Raw genomic sequence first — 14672 nt, 5'->3', positions numbered from 1 at the left:
GCCACCCCCAGTGATCTCCACAAGCTGGCAATCGGGGTTTTCCCGTACTTCAGCTGCCTCTGAAACCAGGGGAGGATGGTCCCCTCAGGACCTCACCACCCCCTGGGAGGCTGTGACCTGCAGGCACACACACTGCAGTCCTTTTGTTCCTTCAGATAAATTGAATTTATCTAAACCTAACTACACTGTCTCACACCAGCTAGGCCCTAGCACAGACTGTAGGTTTGGCACCTCCTCCACCTGCTGGAGACAGAAGAATACTGTCAGACTGTAGGTGGCACCAGCCTATATGAGGTGGAGTTTTGTTTGGTAAACTTCTGTCTCCATCTGCTAGGGGGGGGGGGGGTCCAAACCCAAGAGTCTGGACTGATCCGGGTACATACAGGGAATTGGAATTTTCTTTCTGATCGATTGCGCATTAAACATTAAAATTGAAATAGTAATAAATAATAAAGTAGTTATTTTAGGGGCCGATAATAAGGGAGTTAAGTAAAGTCTATGACATTGTGGAGGTTTGCAGTAAGGTCTATTTAGTTGACCATAACGGCCATTACCTGTAACAGTACTAATTTCCATAGCGGTAAGAACTGAAAAAATAATCTTTAGGAAAAAGCAGAAAGTTAGTTAATGCAGACTTACATGAAAAGGTAAGTACTAAATAGGGTCTCAGGGAGGGGCGGACGAAGGGGCGCACAAAGGGATGTACCCCTTTGTCACGATCCTTTGGTGCAAGACGCCTCTGGGGATGCACTGGTCCCTTTATCGGGCGCCTCAGGATGACATCAGAGGCGGGGCGGGAACAAGCCCGCATGATAGAGGGGCTGCAATTGGCACAGGCAGCTTTCTTTTCAGCAGGAATTAAATGCAGGATGAAACCAGGATCCTTTGGTTACCCAAAGGAGAGAAGTCCAGGCAGACAGAGATAGTTTCTTGTTGCTCTGGCGACGTGCTGGGCCCTTTATCGGGCGCCTTGGAATGACATCAGAGGCGGGGCGGGAACAAGCCTGTGTGATAGAGGGGCTGCGGATGGCACAGGCAGCTTTCTTTTTTGGCAAGAATTAAGTGCAGGGTGAAACCGGGCTCCTTTGGTTGCCCAAAGGAGTGAAGTCCAGACGTCACCATCATTGGTATCATTTTGATCCATCTGCATTCGAGTTTAGTAAGGCAGCATTCTGCCATGGCGTTCGACCACGGAAACAGGTGAAGGAGCACTTGGAGCACACAGACCAACCTTAGTAGGCATTGCTGATTCAGAAGACCGGCCCTGTAGAACATCTACAATCCCTGGAAGAATTCTACCCAGGAAAAGGAGGATGGGTTCATTCCAAGCCCCATAGGCTTGAACCTGACGTCCTGAGAGCTAGTGGCTCATGACAACTTGACCCGTGGATCAATCAAGGGAGTGGATATTCCATCATGTCTCCCTCGGTCCCAGTCCCCATCACCAGCAAAATCAGAAGGAGGTAAATCACCCTGAGCATCCAGGCAGCTCTGACACAGGCTTAAAGTAAGCTGAGCTGAATGGCCCTGATGTGGCATGCAGCATAGATAAGCGTTTAGGCTTCTTCACTGTGGGTGCCATAGATGTAAGCATGCAGAATGGTTTTTATGCGTGCCTAGAATATACACGCATAAAACCTGCACCCAAAATGGACACCCAAAAAATGTGGGCACAAAAATGTGCACACGTATACGTACCTAGGGCACACGTACAACTAGGCGCCCAATCTAGGTGCACAGTACCATCACCAAGAAAAGCGCCTAAGTAGGACACACAAACGGGTGCACAGGCCCGTGCAGAGCGGTCCACAGGATAAAAATACGCAAAAACACCTCTGGGCCTTCCACGCATTCAAAAAGGGAGAAGCCTGGAGGCGGGGCCTAGTCAAATTCCTGCTCAACCTGCCATGCCTGCACTGCCTCCTCACCTCATTGAACTCCCCAGAGACATGAGCGGGATAGCAAATGTTTTTTTCTCTTTTTTTAAACTAAGAGTCCACCTGAGTTCAGCCCTCCTTGGCTGAGAGTAGGAATGGGCTCCAGCTGGGGAAGAGAACTAAGCCTTCACTGCCGAGCCTCTCTTGCCCTGCCCCGCTAATCAAACTTTAGGTCCACGCCACTCAAGGCTACCGGATTGAAGCATTCTACTGAGGGCGGGACCGCACGGTATCACCTCAGGAGGCAAGCGGTGCTATATAAACATTTTGTCCCAAAAAGACGAAGTTGGGAGCATAACTGGGTGCGCCGATGCCCACAGTGAAAAAAGCATGCAACCATCTTGCGGCTTATCACATGCCAAAGGAGAGAAGCCTGGAAGTGGGACCTAGCCAAACGGTTGCTCAACCCACTGTGCCTGTACTACCTCCTCACCTCACCAAATTCCCAGAGAAGTGAACAGAACAAGCGAACAGCGAGGTAGCAGGCTCTTTCTGCTGCTTTATTTTTTTAATAAAGCAAAAAACTTACCTGAGATCAACCGTCCCTCTGCTGAGAGTAGAAACGGGTCCCAGCTACAGGGGGAGAAGGCTAAAGCCTTCACCACCGAGCCTCTCTCGGCCTACAACTGCTATTGAAATTTCTGGTCCATAGCAGTCAAGGCTACCGCACTGACAGGCCGACAGAGGGCACTGTTAACCCGCCACTGGGCGCGCATTTTCCCTTACCCCTTATTCAGTAAGGGGCTGAAAACACGCGTCCAATCTGCAGAACCTAATAGCGCCCGCAACATGCAAATGCATGTTGATGGCCCTATTAGGTATTCCCGCGCGATACAGAAAGTAAAATGTGTAGCTAAGCCTTGGGTAGGCGCTAATTTCTTCGGGCACTGGGAAAGTGCACAGAAAAGCAGTAAAATCTGCTTTTCTGTGCACCCTCCGACTTAATATCATGGTGATATTAAGTCGGAGGTCCCGAAACTTTCCAAAAGTAAAAAAAAAAAAAAAGAAAGAAAAATTTGAAGTTGGCCAGCGGGTAGAAAACCAGAACCTCAATTTTGCCGGCAACAGTTTGCTCCCAACTTCATCGTCCGATTTCCGAGCCCGTGGCTGTCAGCGGGCTCGAGAACCGATGCCGGCAAAATTGAGCGTCGGCTGTCAAACCCGATGACAGCCGCAGCTCCGGTCCAAAAGGAGGCGCTAGGGATGCGCTAGTGTCCCTAGCGCCTCCTTTTGCCCATTTTTACCGCTGGGCCTCATTTAAATACAGAATCGCGCACACAGGAGAGTGGACTTTACTGAATCGGCCCGTGAGGGACAGACTGCACTGTATCACCTCAGGAGGTAAGCAGTGCTATATAGACTCCTCGTCTTACAGTTATCTCCTTTCGATTCCTTCATTTCTATTTTTTTACTCGCAGGCAATACCCCGGAGGCAAATAAATGTCTACCATGTGCTAGAGACCGAATACTGGCGGGCTGATGTCAGAGCAAAGGTGCTTAACCCACTTGTTGGGACTGACCTACTCGAACGCTAAGGAAAAATAAATTGTGCACAGTAGAGGGAAGGAATAAGATGACTGCAGCTGCGCTCAGTAAGGGTGAGGATGAGGTGATGGAAACGATATAATGGTGTGCTGGGCGTTTGGGGTGTTAGGAGAGAGTTGATTCTTCCAGAGTCCAGTCGGTCATACACTGGCTGATTCGCTTAGTCTATGCACCAAAGTAGGCTGTAGACAAAATGGTACCCTGGGCAAAAGTTGTTTTTGGCACCCTCCCCCGTTTGGGCATGCATACTCACAGACTAATCAAAAAAAGTGATATGGTCACCTTTTTTGCCCACTCATTATATAACACCCAGCTAGGTGTCAGCCCTGCTAGGGTCAGCCCTGGTAGCAATACACAATTATTGAACAAAAGGAGGACTCCCAGCATCTTTGGCTAGATTTCAAGTGTAGGGTCTCAGCAATAAGATGAGTGTTTGTACAGTGCTGTGTATGTCGTATATCACAGAGAAACTGTACGATGGAGGATGGGAAAAGGAGAGGAGGTCGTGGCCTGCCACTCGACCCCAACGGCGATAGAACGACCATTGCCAAAGCAGGAGGAATAAACATGCCCCCCAACTGTAAAACCGAAAGCTACCCGGTACACTGTAGTTTACAATCTTTACCGAGAAGGGGGAAAAAAAAAAAAGACCTCTGAATATTTAAGGCTCATTCAGCTCAGCCACCTAATCGCTTCCCGGCTGCTATCCCTTCCCCGAACACAACCCACCCCGCAAAAGTCCGCCCGGCGCGCGCTTGCGCGGGGCCCCCTCGCACCTGCCCCTGTAATGACGTCACAATCAGGCGACGCGTCGCCGGTCAAAGCGTTGGGGAAACCAAAAAAAATAGCTATGAGAGACAGAGCGGCGAAACATCTCTGCTCTTTCCGCTGCTGAGGAGGGAAGGAGGGGCGGGGGCTGGACGGTTGGTGCCTTGCTCGCGGATGGCTGCCGCGTGCGCTCTGCCCCAGAAGACGGCAGCGCGGCCGATGGAGGCTGAATTAGGGAGGCGGTGGGAAGGCGGCGGCGGCGGCCACCCGTCCAGCCCCGGCGGCCGATGCTGCGAGCACGAGGAAGGGGAGCCGCGCTCCTGCTATAAGCCGCGGCTCCCGCTGAGTCCCCGGGAGGAGGAGCGGCTGGAGAAAGAGCACTTCTGGAAGATCATCAACGCCTTCAGATACTACGGGTAACGTGGCTTGTGCTGGGTTTTTTTTTTTTTTTAATATCTCTTTATTTATAGACATAAAAGTGCACAGCAAGCAGCTCAATAGCAAGTTACAGTAAGCATAGAAATGACACATAGGAACAAAGAAAAAAAATATGTTAATACATTGACAATGGATGCAGTTAGAATAATAAGGCAAATCAAAACTAAATTGATATACGTCTCCAAGCCCAATATATTCCCCATAATTATTCATAACATTTTAGATTGTCTTTAATGACAAAATATATTTTCTCTACCACTGCACTATTAGCGGCCACTGCACTTCTTTCAGTGGGAGGTTTAATTTTCTCCCTTTCACCAAGGTCATGTTATTTTTGTATCCCCACTGGGAGACGGGGATAGGGTGTCATTCCCTGGACTTTAAAAGTGCTCAATCGCGGCTAAAAGGCTGCCTAGAAATACAAGTTAGCCGCCCCAAAAAAACCAAATTTACAGGTGACACCTTTTTGTTTTATATTCCGTTTTATTCAGGCACTTCAAAGCGGATTTCATTCAGATCTCTGTCCCCAGAGAACTCGTAGTCTAAAGTTTGTACCCGAGGCAGTGGAAGGTGAAGTGACTTGTGACATTTTGTGACTGACTTTTTAGAGCTAAATATCATTTATCGAATCAATGTAATATAATCTAATATTTATCAAGCAGGTCCTGGAGTACTCCCAAACCAGTCTAGTTTCCAATGGTGGCGGTGCGTGGCAATCTCTCCCATGCATGTTTATTATGGATATCCTGATAACATACACTGGCTAGGAGCTACTCCAGGATAGGCTTGAGAAATACTGCCATAATCCATTTTACGATTTACTTGTATATTTAGAATTTACAGCATCAATGTTTGGTTTCAAAGCTATAGAGAGCATATTCTTACTTTACAGGACTTTACAGGTTTATAGCTTTGAAAACAAACTTTGATGCAGTAGTACAACATACACTTGTATATTAAGGCAAAAACATCATTAGCAAATTTTGCATTGACTTAATGTAAGTGGCTTTTGAAAACTACTGGCACTGCCAGTAGCACTGTCTATAATGCATTTGGGATTAGAGTTTTTGGCTAAAAATTGCTGCTACCACATCATCATCCAGGCAATGTAGAAATATGTGTGTTTTTGTTAACTGTTGCACTAAAGCTTATAATTTGGGGAATTTTTGTTTGTTACAGCTCATATTTCTTTTTCTATATTTCATGTTTTGATAATTATTCAATGAAACAGTTGCCATTAAATCTGTGAACAAGGATTACTACATGAAAAATGTGTGCACCTTGATAGAATTTTTGTTAATATTAGATGGGGCAATCTCTGAGGGTTTTTTTTTTCTGGAGGGGGGTTATTTTATTTATTTTTTTAATGTTTGATAGATTTTATTAGGTCTTGAACTGACTGTGGGAGCAGCAGGCTGGAGCCCTCCAGGGAAAGCCACGCTGATTTGTGGAGAGCTAGGATAGCAGTATTATTATAGGCAGCATGCTTGCACTGCCTGTATTATATTTGGGTTTGGGGATTTTGGTTATAAAGTGCCGTTCTCCCCACAGCAGTTACCGGGCAACATAGAAAGATGGGGTTCTTCTGTAAACACGGCTATAATAAGTCTTATAATTTTGGAGGTCTTTTGTTTATGCTTTTATGACCTATATTTTGCTTTCTATATTTCATATAGGCTGTGCAGGTAGCACTTTGTATAATATATTTAGCGTTAGGGTTTCTGGCTAAAAAGTGCTTCCCCCCCGTAATAAACAAGAAACATAGAAAGATTTTTTGTTTGTAAACTTTAGTATGAATGCTTACAATTTGGAGTATTTTTGTTTATGATTCTACAAGTAATATATCTTTTTCTAATGTTTCATATTTTGATAATTAATGAGAAAGTTGCCATGAAACCTGTTAATGCTACATGAAGAATGCACATATGGTGCTAAAAGTTTAGTGAATATTTGATGGGGCAATTCTCTAGAGAGGTCTTTTTTTCTGCTTTTTGATATTTAATGTTTAGGTTTTATCAGATATTTTTCATTTTGTATCATATATCTTCTGTAGAAGATACAAAAGGCTTGTGTCGATCACACTGTCATGACTGTTTGTGGCTACCAGGTAGCACCTGGAGCATTGGAAAGTGCACTGTGCAGAGACAATGGAGCTGATGTAATAAAACCCATGCTAAAATTGGCTTTAAATTTTAACATGGGTTTTTCTTCCGCAGATAAGCAGGCTGAATTAGCCATGCTGTCTGGGAGTGTCCCCTGGTGGCCCAGAGCAGGAACTTTTCATAGAACGTGCAGAGGTTTGTTCCTGCACGCCTGCGCGGTGCCTTCCCATATCGCCTCAGTTTCTTTCCCGCGCAGCAGCGGTCAGGGGTTCTTCTCACTCTTGTCTCTTCACTTTAAATTCCTTTGTTTTCTTCTATAATTGTCACTTAGGTGAACCCCAAATGGCACTTTTCAGTGCTGTAATGGCCCCGAAGCCACCGGGTTTTAAATTCTGCCATTGCGGTAAAATAATGTCCATAACTGATGGACATAATTATTGCTATATATGTCTTGGCCCGGAACGTGACCAGATATCTTCCCGGGATTGTGGCAGGATGTCTCCGCGAGCTCAGTGACAAAGGGCCATGAAGACAGAATGACTGCATGCGGAGGAAGGTCCTTTGGGATCATATGCCCGCAGCCAGTGTTCCACACAATCTTCACTGGGCCGGCAGCCCGATAAAACAGAAAAGCAGAAGCAGGCATCCTCTTTGGAGCCAGCATCCAGAAAGTCACCTAAAAATAAAACGGGGCATAAATTATCACTACAGCCTGTTGAAGGCTCTGACACAATGCACCATGTTTACCCGACTGCCCCTGCGTCGAATGCGTCAGCACATAAATACGCTCATAACGCACTAGTGTCAGAATGGGGATTCGGCACTGATGCACGATTCTAACAGACGCAGGCTAACAGATGAACCGCGTTGACTGACGCTTTCAAAAAAGACAGTGCATCCTATATTCACGCATGCTATGCGTCTGCCAACGTAAACGCGTCTGCATGTGTTGAAACCGGCAAAACCTAACAGCATCGAGACCCCCCCCTGAAATCTTGATGCACCCGATGCACAAACATCATACATTGGAAGGTACAAGCAAGGAGTTGTCTATACTATTGTCCATCTCTGACATAGAAGGGTCTGGTACTTTTGAGGGGGATACCCAACGGATTTTGAGATCCTCGAATTCTGAAAAACGTTCTACTTGTAAAAGACCAAGGGAACAATCAAGAGCACCCAAACAAAACAGAGAATGCCTGGTAAAGTCTGTTTGGAAATCTACTACCCCCTTAAAAAGTCATGAAGCATTTTTACCAACCAAAAAGAAAAGGACATTTACTGTTCAAGGCTTGGAGACTGCAGCCTCACAATCATTGTCACAAATTACAGGTATCCTCCAAACCTTTTTTGACACTTCGATCTCCACCTAAGTATCATAAGCCCCTCTAGCCCTTCAGCCAGGGAGTCGGAGCATTTGGTCACCTCTTTCCCCACCCCTCATGGGTGCCATCAGGAGGTGAAGAGCCATTCCTGGAGGAAATTCAACCAGACCCTGACTGAAAAGGAACCAATTTATTCTTCTCCACCATCTCCTGGGTCTTCAATGGGTGTGCTGTTGGACCCTCTGGAAGAGCCACCAGAACAATCATTGCCTCTGGAGAATCTTACATATTCAAAATTATATGTAATTTATAGATTATATATGTAATTTTGTGGGAGTGGATGAGTAGCCTAGTGGTTAAAGCAGTGGGCTATGAACCAGGAGACCAGGGTTCGAGTCCTTCTGTCGCTCCTTGTGACCTTGGGCAAGTCATTTTAACCTCCATTGCCTCAGGTACAAACTTTAGGGCCCTTGGAGCGCACTGTTAACCCGCCATTGGATGCGCGTTTCCCTTACCCCTTATTCAGTAAGGGGCCGAAAACGCGCGTCCAATCCCTCGAACCTAATAGCGCCCGCAACATGCAAATGCATGTTGATGGCCCTATTAGGTATTCCCGCGCGATTCAGAAAACAAAATGTGCTGCCAAGCCGGACATTTTGCTTTCAGGCACCGGGAAAGTGCACAGAAAAGCAGTAAAAACTGTTTTTCTGTGCATCCTCCGACTTAATATCATGGCGATATTAAGTTGGAGGTCCCGAAACTTTCCAAAAGTAAAAAAAAAAATAAAAATTTGAAGTCAGCCCGCGGCTCTCGGGTTGAAAACCAGACGCTCAATTTTGCCGCATCCAGTTTCCGAGCCCGTGCCTGCCAGCGGGCTCGAGAACCGATGCCGGCAAAATTGAGCATCGGCTGTCAAAGCCACTGACAGGCGCCGCTCCTTTTACCTGGTTTTACCACCGGGCCTAATTAGCGTACTGAATCGCGTGCACAGGAGAGCGGGCATTCGCCTGCTCTCCCGCTGACTTTACTGAATCGGCCCGTTAGAATGTAAGTCCTCTGGGGATAGGGAAATACCTACAGTACCTGAATGTAATCCACTTTGAAGCGCTGAAAAAGTGCGAAAAGTGGAATATAAATCTAAATAAAAATATAGAGAACCTGTGCACTGTCCTGAACCTGGAAACTAAAAAAAACTCCTGGATCCTTAAGCAGAGATGCATGGGCTACTTAAAATATTTGATGTCCCTGAGGAGCCAACTGCTTTACCTTCACATGCTGTTTAGGATAGTGTGATGGATAGAGCATAGGACACACCTTTCACAGTCACCCCAACTTCAAGAAAGACAGACTTGAAATTCAGGTTGCAAAAATAAAAATACTACGGACCAGTACAACGTCCACATGCATGTATCGTCATGGAATCTGCAATGAAGAAAGCCAGAAAAAACAGGCTCTATTGAAACACTCCTCCAGGTAAGGATAGTAAATATTTAGATGATTTTGCAAAGAAGGTATTCCAAGGTGCAATGCTTATCGCTAAAATCTAGCAACACCAATTCTATATAACACAATATTTATATGAATGCCTTCAGAGTCTAAAAAAACAACAGAGAATAAGAGGCAAGGGACAGACCCCAAAGACAGGAAAGACAGACATGGAAGGTACCTTCTACGCACAATTTACAAGGCGTTTGACACTTCAGCTCACATGTCAGCAGCAGCTATAGCAGCCAGACGAATCGCATGGCTCAGAGCTAGTGCAATTCATGAAGATGTGCTTGACAAACTAGCAGACCTCTCATGTAAAGGAGATAGCCTTTTTGGTGAAAAACTACAGGAGATGATATCTCAACTTAAGGAACAAAGTGTGGTAGTATTTCTCACAGCACCCACTGATCAGGCTATGATGAGGCGTTTATTATCATCGGAAGCCTTTCTACCCTAGGCGTACCTACTGACCCTATTCTTCGTACAGACCTAAGCCATAACAGCAGAGCCAGTCCCAGGGGCGAGGTTGTTCACAGCAAATGCCCAAACAACAGTAGACGACTTCTCAAAAACCGCAACAATCTTTTCAACTCTAACCAGGCCACGGCTACAAACACCCATGTGTGGACACCTTATTTCCTTTATTCATCAATGGGAGAAGGTTAAATCGAATCGTTGGGTTCCTCAACATAATACAAAAATAATTACCATCTCAATTTTCGTTCCACCCCTGCTTTACCTCATCTTGCTCCAATTCCGCAAAGAACAAAAGATATTCCTGTATTCCCACAGGAAGTCCAAATGCTACTACATCATCTGTCTATTGAAGTGCTGCCACATCATCTCCAGTGCCAGGAATTTTATTCCCAATACTTCTTCATTCCCAAGAAAAGTGGGGGGCTGTGTCCAATCCTGGACCTCTGAGCCTTAAACCAGTTCATCTATCGAGAAAAGTTCAAGATGACTTCTCTTAACATTTTTTTTTACCTTTGCTGCAACCCAATGACTGAATGTGCTCTTTGGACCTGAAGAATGCCTACGCGAACATACCGATGCACCCTCTTCCTGGCACTGCCTCTGTTTTCAAGTTGGTAACCATCACTAACAATAATACAAGGTTCTACCATTTATCCTATCTTCGGCACCAAGGGTATTCACGAAATGTCTAGCAATAGTTGTGGCCCACCTTGGCAAAGAAGGAATAAAGCATTTTCCTTACCTAGATGATTGGCTACTTGTGGCGTTAAGTCTGCAACAAATCCATGCCCACCAAATCCGAACAATAACTTGTCTGGAAAACTTGGGCTTTGTCCGTAAATTAAAAAAAAATGTATTTCAAACTCTCTTATTCTACAGTTTATAGGTGCAATAATAAAAGCATGCCTCTGCAAAGCTTTCCTTCCTCAGGACAGGATTTAAACTTTTCAGACTCTAGCCTTATCTCTAAAGTGCCTTCCACATCCCATGGCTCATCAAGTCCTCACCATCTTGGGCCATATGTTGGCAGCAATGTACGTAGTCCCTCATGCATGCCTTCATATGCGCCGCTTACAATGGGAGTCTCAAATACAAATGGTCTCTGCGTGCTCAACCTATGTTGACACCGCTAACATTAACTCAACCAATGTTACGGGACATAGATTGGTGGCTGACTCCAGAAGTCCTCTAGTAGGTGGGCCCCCTTCTGACTTCCCACACATCAGCTAATACTAACAACGGATGCCTCCACAAAGGGGTGGGGAGCCCATGTACTACATTTCAAAACACAAGGACTTTGGACCCCTGCTGAAAGACTATTACAGATCAACCTACTAGAGCTACGAGCCATACATTATGCCATCTGCACCTTCTCAACCCTTCTTCAAAACAAATCAGTCATGGTATATACGGACAATCAAGTGGCCATGTTCTACATAAACAAGGAAGGTGGGTCAGGTTCCAAGATACTATGCAGGGAATCTGTTCTGATGTTGGAATATGCACTATCCCATTAAATACAGCTCCAAGCAACCTACTTGCCAGGAATATGGAACACAGGCCAACAGACTCAGCAGAAATTTTCACCCCCATGAGTGGGAACTGAACCAGGAAGTAGCTTCCTCCATACTCCAAACATGGGGAATGCCCACCACAGACCTCTTCGCCATAGACTACAACACAAAACTACCAGAATTCAGCTCTCTGTATCTAAGCAATTGAAGACCAGTTCAGGATGCTTTTCTACTCAAGTGGACAGGGGAACTTCTATACGCGTTCCCTCCAATCCCTCTGTTATCTCGAGTGATCCAGAAGAATACTGCAGACGAGTCCAATCTCAGTCATAGCACCAGCGTGACCCTGGAACACCTACCTCCTCCATCTCTCCATACAATGGCCGATCCTTCTTCCAAACAGACCGTACCTCCTAACACAGTAGGAGGAAACACTCCTACATCCCATGCAAAACTCCCTATATTTGACAGCATTGAGATTGAAAGGGAAGTACTGAGCTATCTTCTCATCCCAACAGAAATTCAGGACAGTCTTATCTCCTCAAGAAGACAATCTATGTGAATAAATTATGCAGCCAAATGGCATAGATGCCACCATTGCTGTACGTCTGTGAAAATCGACCCCTTCCACTCTTCACCAGAGCAATTACTAAAATATCTACATTTCCTATATGTCTCGGGGTTGGCATTCTCTTCAATCAGAGTACACCTCAGCACTATAGTGGTATACCATCCTTCTGTTCAAGGGGCTTCAATATCCATACATCCCCCTAGTCTCTCATTTCATGAGGAGTGCTTTACGATTAAGACCACCAATTGCAGTACCATGGGACTTAAACTTTGTTTTGGAAGCGCTCATGCTCCCTCCATTTGAGCCAATGCAGTCATCTTCCTTGAAGTTTCTTACGTGGAAAGTATTGTTCTTAGAAGCTATAACCTCGGCAAGGCAGGTGAGTGAACTGCAAGCATTGGTACATTATTCTCTGTACCTCTAGTTCTACAATGACAAAAGTCACCCTATGGACCCATCCTTCCTTCCAAAGGTAGTCTCGACTTTTGATTTGAATCGAATCATAACTACATTCATCTAAACAGGAAACCTTATTGCACATCTTAGATTGTAAAAGAGCGTTAGTTCTTTCCTTGTAGAATGCTAACACACTAAGAAGACACTCCCAGCATTTTCTGTCCTTCAACCCGAAAGCTCCAGGATTACCAGTAAGAAAATGGACGCTATCAAATTGGCTGACTCAGTGCATCCATTTCTGCTCTTCTACAAGACCCGAACGTTTAACTTCAAGGGTCAAGGCATATCAGTTGATGGCTCTGTCTGCTTCAGTTGCTCACCTTCAACAGGGGCCTATCCAGGACATTTGTAAAGCAGCAATGTGGTCTTCGCTGCATAACTTCACCTCTCATTACTACCTCCAACACCATGCTGAAACAGATGTGGCTATGGGACAGTAGATATTGCATCATGCCAACAATGCTTAAGAATGTCCACACTGTACAGGGATATGCTGCACAGATTACTCTCTCAGATCAAAAAACAAAACACTGCAAACTCAAATCTTGTTCTTCATCTTCCTAGCTGGGGATTCTCAGACAGCATGACTAATTCAGCCTGCTTATCAGTAGGGGGGAAACAAGTTTGCTTACTGTCAGGCCGATACAGTACAGTGCGCTCTGGTGGAGCGCACTGTTAACCGGCATTTGGACGCACATTAGGGGTAATAGCACGTCGAAAACACGCGTCCCCCCCTCCCGAGACTAATAGCGCCCGCAACATGCATATGCATGTTGATGGCCCTATTAGTCATTCCTGCGCGATACAATAAGTAAAATGTGCAGCCAAGCCGCACATTTTACTTTAAGAAATTAGCGCCTACCCAAAGGTAGGCGTTAATTTCTGCTGGTGCTGGGGAAGTGCACAGAAAAGCAGTAAAAACTGCTTTTCTGTATACCCTCCGACTTAATATCATGGTGATATTAAGTCTGAGGTCCCAAAAGTTTAAAAAAAAAAAATTTTTGAAAATTAAAAAAAAAAATTTAAAATGGGCCCGCGACTCGCGGGTTGAAAACCGGACGCTCAATTTTGCCGGTTTCCGAACCCGTGGCTGTCGGCGGGTTTGAGAACCAACGCCTGCAAAATTGAGCGTCGGCTGTCAAATTTGCTGACAGCCACTGCTCCTGTCAAAAAAGAGGCGCTAGGGACGTGCTAGTGTCCCTAGCGCCTCTTTTTACCGCGGGCCCTAATTTAAATAAATTAGCTTACTGAATCGTGCGCACAGGAGAGCGGGTGCTCTCCTGCGATTTTTACTGTATCGGCCCGTGTGAGAGGTGTTTTCCATACATAGTTTTAGTTTAGTTTATTGGTTTTTCTATACCGTCACATCGGCTGAAAACAAGTTATCAAATTTTCATACATGATAAACTCTTAAGTTATATATTAATGAATATGTAATGTATGCAAACTTGGCAGAAAAATCTGTCATCTTACTTGTAACTTTTAAGACATTAATTAGAGACTAATTTTTATTGGGAAAATATTTTCCATGCTGTAAACAATTCGTGGAGAATGCATACTTTGATACTTTTTTCAACCAATGCAATTTCAATAATATAGAAAATAATTCCTATCTGTGGTATTTCATCTTTGACCACATCTTTGGTTGTAGAACATGAGTACTTTTTTTTTTTTTTTTTTTTTTTTTTTTTATAAGGTATGCTTTGTGCAATGCCATGGGGGATGATGGATGGGCAGGAAGGAAGAAGATGCCAATAGCTGGAACAGTAGGAGGGCAGAAAAGGGAAGCATATTGGTATCGGCCCGGCCAGGGAGGGGACACACACTGGGTAGATGGAGGACAGAGTGCTGGTGTTGGCCTGGGGAGCTGATGGGCCACATATCCACTGTTGAATTTTGTGACTAGCTACAACCCATTGAAGTGCATTAATGTTATTTTTGTCAAAAAGTATTGGAGTCATGATCACATGACACACTCATTTCTTGTTTGAAAATGACAGCACAGTGATGTCATAGGCATCAGAATGGGGTGGGCTGCCCTGGCTCCACTA

At 45.1% G+C, this 14672-nt stretch overlaps 1 protein-coding gene across 2 annotated transcripts in view; it reads left to right on the top strand.

Moving 5' to 3' along the window:
* Window positions 1-4209: 4209 nt before the first annotated feature.
* CARNMT1 (carnosine N-methyltransferase 1) overlaps window positions 4210-14672 on the top strand; it is a 110043-nt gene continuing 99580 nt past the window's right edge. Inside the window, exon 1 of one of the 2 annotated variants that reach the window (XM_029616050.1) lies at window positions 4210-4666. In XM_029616050.1, the coding sequence (XP_029471910.1) occupies window positions 4425-4666 (242 nt within the window). In that variant the 5' untranslated portion in view covers window positions 4210-4424. The remainder of the gene's footprint in view (window positions 4667-14672) is intronic. The other variant, XM_029616041.1, reaches the window with a different exon arrangement.

Source organism: Rhinatrema bivittatum, chromosome 1 (assembly GCF_901001135.1).
Source record: "Rhinatrema bivittatum chromosome 1, aRhiBiv1.1, whole genome shotgun sequence".
Classification (NCBI taxonomy): Eukaryota; Metazoa; Chordata; class Amphibia; order Gymnophiona; family Rhinatrematidae; genus Rhinatrema; species Rhinatrema bivittatum.
This window is presented reverse-complemented; position numbering and strand designations above follow the sequence as displayed.